This window comes from Pteropus alecto, unplaced genomic scaffold (assembly GCF_000325575.1).
Source record: "Pteropus alecto unplaced genomic scaffold, ASM32557v1 scaffold25, whole genome shotgun sequence".
Lineage (NCBI taxonomy): Eukaryota > Metazoa > Chordata > Mammalia > Chiroptera > Pteropodidae > Pteropus > Pteropus alecto.
This window is the reverse complement of record NW_006441955.1, coordinates 702,226-709,893: the sequence shown is the minus strand read 5'-3', so window position 1 is coordinate 709,893 and position 7,668 is coordinate 702,226. Positions and strand designations below refer to the sequence as shown.

General features: G+C 36.6%; 1 protein-coding gene across 2 annotated transcripts in view; it reads right to left on the bottom strand.

The window, feature by feature from the left end:
* LOC102893027 (cytochrome b-c1 complex subunit 6, mitochondrial) overlaps window positions 1-7,668 on the bottom strand; it is a 14,855-nt gene continuing 7,187 nt past the window's right edge. The window contains exons 2-5 of one of the 2 annotated variants that reach the window (XM_015595118.2): window positions 5,524-5,550; window positions 4,889-5,036; window positions 4,618-4,779; window positions 1-2,507 (exon numbers count right to left, since the gene is read on the bottom strand). In XM_015595118.2, the coding sequence (XP_015450604.1) occupies window positions 2,475-2,507; window positions 4,618-4,779; window positions 4,889-4,951 (258 nt within the window). In that variant the 5' untranslated portion in view covers window positions 4,952-5,036; window positions 5,524-5,550 and the 3' untranslated portion in view covers window positions 1-2,474. The remainder of the gene's footprint in view (window positions 2,508-4,617; window positions 4,780-4,888; window positions 5,037-5,523; window positions 5,551-7,668) is intronic. The other variant, XM_006919150.3, reaches the window with a different exon arrangement.

Here is a 7,668-nt window from a genome sequence, read left to right as displayed (position 1 = left end):
TGAAATTAGAAAAGAGTATTTTAATAGCCTTTATTTATCGGTGAATATTCTTTAATACACTAAAATTTGACAAATGATCATTTCCTTAAAGGTTAGTGGCAATGTGGAATCTGAAACCATGTCAAAGAACTTTCCATACTGTTACATTAAGATTCATTGGTCTGGTACTCTGAATGAATCTTTTGCCCATGAATGATTGTCACATCATACAGTAGTTATTTGGAAATTATTGGTTCACTGAGTTATACAGATCCTGCAAATGTTTTTACATTCATTATATTCTTAAAAATCACATTCATTTATATCACTACCAATCTCAAGAGAAAGGTCTTTAAATGTTAAGAAGTTTTTAAACTCACAATGGCCATTGAGTTTTTTGAAATCTTAATTTTTGCTTGAAAGCTTGTATTTTCTCTGGCAGCAAATACTGTCAATTGTTTTTCTTGAAGTGAAAGGCATACTTAGTTCATTTTTCAAGAAAATGCTAGTATATTAAAATATTGATTTCTGTCTATTGATTTTATATCCTGAGACCTTGCTAAATTCAATTGTTTGGTAACTTTTTTGAGAACTCTTTTTAGATTTTCTGCAAACAAGGTCATGTCTTTTCTAGTCACTTTTACTTCTTTCCAATCTGTATGCCTTTTCCCCTTGCCTTTCATTGCTTTATTCCACTGATTACCATTTACTTCTGAATCCAAGTTGTAGTGCTATTGACACCCTTGCCTTGTTTCCGTTCTTAGGGGAAAAGCAGTATTTCATCATTATATATGTTAGCTGTAGTTTGTTTTGTTTTTAGTTCTATTCCTAGTGTGCTGAGATTTTTTTAAAATCATGAATGGTTGATTTTCTTCAAATGCTTTTCCTATCTATACAGTTTTTTTTTTTTTTAGTTAATATGATGCATTATACAGATTTTCAAATGATGAACCAACTTTACATTGCTATAAAACACTAATGATGTATTATTTCTTTTAACATTGATATATTACTACCATCTAATAGATTCAAGTTTACCAGTTGTCCCAATAATGTCCTTAATAACAAATGATCCAGTCTAGAATCATATGTTGCATTCAGTTGTCTTATCTCTTCAGTCTCCTTCTATCTGAAAGTTGTCTTCCCTTGACTTTCACAACCTGGACACAGTGAGGACTATTTTGTACAATGTCTAATTTTATAGACTGTCCTTCAATTTGATTTATCTAGATTGTTTATATTTTACAAAAATTAGTGATGCTTTTTTGCCTCATTGCTGCCTGTGGGTAGTAGTAACTTTTCCCATTACTGATGTCAGCTTTCATCTAAGATACTGTCTGCCAAGCTTCCCCAGTGCACTTTCTCCTTTAGTAATTAATATGTATCCCTTTCCTCACCAAACTATCGATTCACTTATTTTTTTAATGTATGGATTCATGGATTCCTATTTTATTCAATGGGTTATAATCTAATAATATCATCATATTTTGATGTTCAAATTGTCCCAGATTTGACAAGTGGTTTTATATACTTTTGATATGTCCCTATCATTCTTTGAGCACTTCTTTCTTTCTGAAACAACAAAATGTTCAGGCTTATCTTGTATTTTCCGTGCCCAACCCTGGAGTCACCCATTTCTCCAAGGAGCCCTGGTTCCTTTTATTGGAGAGGAAGCTCTTTGTGGGCTGAACTAGAGAATTTATGTATTCCCTACATATATACATATTGGCATGTATATTTATTTAGCTTATACCAATACCTTAACACTGCAGGGTTCATTCTGGTTTTTTCCTTTTCCATATTTATAACTCCATTCTCTGCTAGCTCCCATTATCTTCAATATATTCATTAGGTCAATCCCTCCTGTATGTATATAACCAATCTCTCATTGCTAGCACCACCTACCCAAGTGCCCTCTTCTCACTCTGCTTAGACCTCTGTACCCCTCCATCCATAAACCTACACCTTCCTTACACTCTTCTTTAAAAACACTTTTAAAGAAAAGCAACCTTGTTGGACACTGAGACCAAAAACTGTCGAAAGTCACTTTTGGATAAGAGAAGCTTTTGTATGAACTAGGTATTTAATAATGTTATTAAGCAATTACTGCTAATTTTAAATGTGATAATGCCATCAAAGTAAATAAAAAAATTAAAATAAAAAAATTAAAAAGTCCTTATCATTAAAGACATACTTGCTAGATGATAGGTACAGAGGCGTTGATTATTATTCTATCTATTCTTATATGTTTGAAATTTTCAAATTAAAAAAAATTCTAATTAAAAATAAAAGATAGGTGGCAGGTCTGCAGATCACCGGATTTTATTTAGATGGAATCACTGCTAATTACATAGAAGCTACCTGCCTAAGCCAAAATCCATGAGGTTCACATGAACTTACAGTTACACAGATAAGAAACAAATGGCATGTTCAAAAACATGAAGAAATATCCTGATGCCCAGGTGATGAAAGCTGTGGTGAATGAGTCTGCACATTTATTTCAAGCTGTTAAAAAGTTTGTGGGCCACCTAGATAGGAGAAAGAAGTCATTAATTGGTAGCTTTAATGTCATGGCTTACAAGGTCCTTCATGACCTGGAACAGTCCTGCTCCTTCTTGTACCAATACCCACCTCACACCCCCACACCCCTCCTGAGCCTTAGTGAACTCCTTTCAGTCGCCCAAATCTCCCTTCTGCCTGGAACTGTTTCTCACTTTTTTCCATCTTTTCCTTTAGAATGTAACATGTCATTTCCTGTGAGCCTTCTCTAAACAAGCTCAATCTTCACACAAATCTGTCCCTCTTCTGTCTTCCCCACAGAAACTTATATCTCCCATTATCACAGTGCTTATTAATTCAACAAATATTATACATCTACTATATGTCAGGTACTATTTTACGTGCCGAGTTACAACAGTAAACAAGACAATAAGACAGTATCTCTTTCTTATGGAACTCAGAGAATAAGAAAAGAAATATATACATAATTTGAGTGATAAACACTGTGAGAAAAATAAAACTTGGGGAGACATAAAGCAGCTTTAAATAGTACCAAAGAAGGCCATACTAAGAAAGTTACACCCAAGGGACTTACTAGTTTACTAACTGTTCTACTTCTGTCTCCTACACTGGCTCATAACTCAGTGAAGGGACCATGCCCATGTTCCTCTCAGATCTTAACCTAGTGCTTTGCTTGTAAAAATATTTAATAAAACATCATTTTAACTATTCTTAACTATGTATTTTTGTGGCATTAAGTACATTCACACTGTCCTGCAATCATTAATCTCCAGAGTTTTTTGCCTTCCTAACCTGTAACTCTGTACTCATTAAATAATTATTTCCCATTTCTCCCTCCCATCAGCCCTTGGCAATCACCATTCTGTATCTATGAATTTGACTACTTAAGGTACTTCATATAGGTGGAATGATATTTATCCTTTTGTGATTGGTTTATTTCATTTAATATATCTTAAAGCTTCACCCATGTTGTAGCATGTGTCAGTTTCCTTCCTTTTTAAGGCTGAAATAGCTCATTATATGCATATACCACATTTTGTTTATTCATCTATCCATTAATGGACACTTGGGTTGCATTTACCTTTTGGTTATTGTGAATGCTGCTATGAACATACATGCACAAATATCTTTTCAAGTCCTTGAACAGAGTCTCAATTATTTGGGGTATATACCCAGAAGTGGGATTGCTGGATCCTTTGAGTAAAGTACTTGATTTCTTTTCATTGCCAAACAATATTCTGTGATATGGATATATCATATTTTACTTAACTATTTATCAGCTGATAGACACTAATGTTGTTTCCACTTTTTGGCTATGAATAATGCTTCTATGAATACTTGTGTACATGTTTTTGTGTAAACATATGTTTTCATTTCTCTAAAGTATACCTAGGGGTAGAATTGCTGGATCATAGAGTAACTATGTTTAACCTTTAGAAGAACTTCCAGAATATATTCCACAGGACTGTACCAATTTACATTCCCATCAGCAGTGTATGAGGTTTCCAATTTCTCCACATAGGCCAACACTTGTTACTTATCTTTTTGATGGGAGCCAATCTAGGGGGTAGAAGCGGTATCCCATTGTGGTTTTGATATGCATTTTCCTGATAGCTAATGGTGCTGAACATCTTTTCATATGCTTCTTAGCCATCCAATCAGTTTTAACATAAGCAGCCATATCAAACATTACCTAACCTTACTGTTATATGTAAGAGAGTCAAATACAAGTTTACTTTAAAAAAAAAGAAAACTGTTTGGATCAACTACTATTTAAGAGACATACTGAAGGACATAAAGTATTTTAAAGATTGGCCTGTTACTTAAAGGTACAAAATCCAGCTTCTCCACTGTTTAGCAATACAAGTTAGGACATCATTTCTCTTCTCTGAGCTCAGTTTCTTATCTGCAAAATGGGGATGATGATACCTGCCCCCAGTGAAAATGGTAGGATTAGGTAAGATTGCTTATATAAAATGCTCAGCACTGTATCTGACATATATTAGGCCACAGTAAATGATTACTGATGAATCAGCCCCTAGGATGGAAAGGTTGTCAGCACCAAGTATTTCCTGGCCACTGTAAGGTTTTCCCCTTCCTGACTTTAGGCTAACTTACACAGTGGTCCCTTGCATGCAAGAAGTCAAAGAGCTCCTCCGTGCAATCCTCCTCTGTGTGTGACCTGGAGGATACGCGCTCATCACAGAGCTCTAGCCGCTCCCGAGCCTTTGCACATTTCTCCGACTGCTCGCATTGCTCTCTCACTGTTGTTAAGGGATCCTGAAGGCGAAGCATAGAAAAAACAAAAATGGGGGTTTTAGGAGGTGCTCCATGAACCATACACTTTGATTAACACAACCACCAAACCAAGGTGCTGCCTCTGAATTACCGTGCAGAAGGCCAGCTGGCAGAGCCACACTGCCGCCAGAAATGGCAGAATGGGGTCTCCCATTCAATTCTGATGCTAAGTAGTAGGGAAAAGTTTCACATTCCTGCCTTCCAAGGTTGCCAGTATGCACTGAAAGCCTCAGTCCTATCTGAAAAACAAGGTGGTAAAGGAAACCTGGCCAAACTTGAAGTAGATCTATAGGAGGCCTTACTTGTTAACACAGCATTTTGGGATATGTAACATCTGTGAATTTCAATTCCCCTCATCTGACAGCCAGGCCTAGGCACCCCAGCTGCCTAGCTAGAAAGGCAATGTTAACATAAGAAGGACCATCTAAGAAAAGTTCCTTCCAGAATTTTTTATTAAACCACAAACAGCAGGTAATTGAGTGTCAGGTTCTCAAGATGCTGCTCGGTTCCCTGACACAACTGGAGAAGTCCCAAACCCAAAAAAAACTCAGCTCCCAGGCCCATATCCCCAAACAGTCCACTGCACAAGAAGGAAGCACTAAAGGCTTTTTCCACTCCCATTCTCTCCAAGGTGTCAAGTATAACACTCCTTAAAATGGCTTCAGAGTTTCCTGAAGCTCAAACTTCCTTTTACTGATATGGTTCCAAACCTGAGACAGCTCTTACCACTAATTCCTCCTCCTCCTCTTCCTCCTACAAAAGGAAAACAAAATTAATGTCAGCATCAATTTTATGACAAATATTCTCAATGATATTGATCTTGTAATTACTGAGGATAGACATTATATTAATCATGTTTTTAAAAATTCTGTATTTTATGATACTTTGACATTTTAGGGGCTTTGCTAATCCTGGAGAAAAAGCTCCTCCCAGGGCTGGCTAATTTGTAGAGATAGCAAACAGTGTGCTGTGGGCACGCCTCTCATATGCAACCCAACCAATCCAAAACCCTTAGCACCAACAATTTCCTTTATCTAACTCCTACACTAAACCAGTTTTTGCCCCCGCCCTAGTCACCCCAGGGCCAAATACCAAACAACTAGGGACCACCCCAGTAGCCCACAGTCCACAAAAATGATTTAAACTACCTAATCCTAAACTTGCTAAATATGCCTATCCTGACTCACGCATTCCACTTGGAAATCAAGAGTCTGGTATCCCTTGCTCCTTCAGCTCCAGACTGGCCCATGAACTTCCCCATTTGGCCCTGGGTGGTATGGCCTGTCCGCTTCTTTTGGGAACTATAAGTGATAAACTCCTCTTTCAAAAACACTTGTCTCCATGTCTGGAACCTTACTATACCTAATTAAAACAAGTCCTGGGTACATTTCAACAAGGACACACTATCTTACTTTCATTAGTAACAACCTAAAGAGTACACAACACTATAACGTTTATAAAGCACTTTCATATCTGTAATGATCAGATTAATCACAAGAGCTCCTAAGGGACTCCCAGTTGAGATAACAAACACTAATCAGACATTTTCTGATACAGATTCAAGCTGTCGGGTGATCATATGGAACCTACATAACTTAAAAGTATTTTATTCTAAATTCTGGTGGGTCCGATTATTACCAGAAATAGCTAAATTTAGTCCTTATATCTCAAACCAAGTTAGGAGGAAAACTAACATTTTTTTCTAGATTCTGAACTTGAATTGGGAATATGAAAATGGCCACGCCTAAACTCTTCTTTAGCCAGAGCTTAACTAAAGATGGTCACAGCCACGGCTTTTTGGCTTGCTGAACTCCTAGAATTCTAAGATGACTATCAATATAAGTGCACCAAAGGTCTACACAACTCCATTCATAAGCTCAGAAACACCAGGCCCTAGCTATTTATTTCTGATTCAAGTGCCCAATCTCAAACTTAGTTTCCTTTCTTCCAAGGAAAACAGTGCAAAAAAATTCCCTGTGAGAACATCAGCATAGGCCTAAACCTAGGGCACAAGAGAGTCTATCTGATCAGTATTTTGACCTGTCAAAAGTAAGGTGTTTGCCTGCCTGTGCATACAGGTGCACATTTGGGGGATGGGAAGTAAAAGGTATAAAGATAAATAGAACTAGCTCAGCAATCCCGCATTACGTTTTCAAAATTCTAACACAATCTACCTCATTCTCTATCATACCCTTCAGAGAAGGGAGCAAAGCTCATGAAAGTAGGGAGGGACAGGGCAGGTTCAACTGTAACCTAGGCTATTTAGTCCCGCAAAGGTCTCTTCTAAACATGACAATGTTATTTAGGATGTAAAATTTTAAGTTTTCATAAATTAACCTTGCTCTTTAAAAATCATACTAAAAAAATTTTCCCAAAAAACAAATCACATTCCGCCTGAGTTAGAAATTAGAAATTAGTATTGATCTACATTGATCATTTTGTGTCTTTGATAATTTTGTATCAAAGTTTCATGGTTTGTTTTAGAAAAAAAAATCCAAATATAAGTATGAATATGGGCTACTTCATGTAAAATTTCCAGTCAATGAAAAAAGCCAAGATCACACTAAATAAAACGATTTAACCTCCAAGAGGTATAGGTTCTTCATAAAAGACCCTGGTTTCCTTAATTTTAAAATTGGGGCTACTTCATGTAAAATTTCCAGTCAATGAAAAAAGCCAAGATCACACTAAATAAAACGATTTAACCTCCAAGAGGTATAGGTTCTTCATAAAAGACCCTGGTTTTCTTAATTTTAAAATTGACTACTTATTTACTTTATTTTTCTCTTACTGCTGTGCTAAGCCCCACTGAACTTTCTGGTATACTTCCTGCGGAATTTCCTGAGGCTGACTCCATGTCTCTCTGGTCCT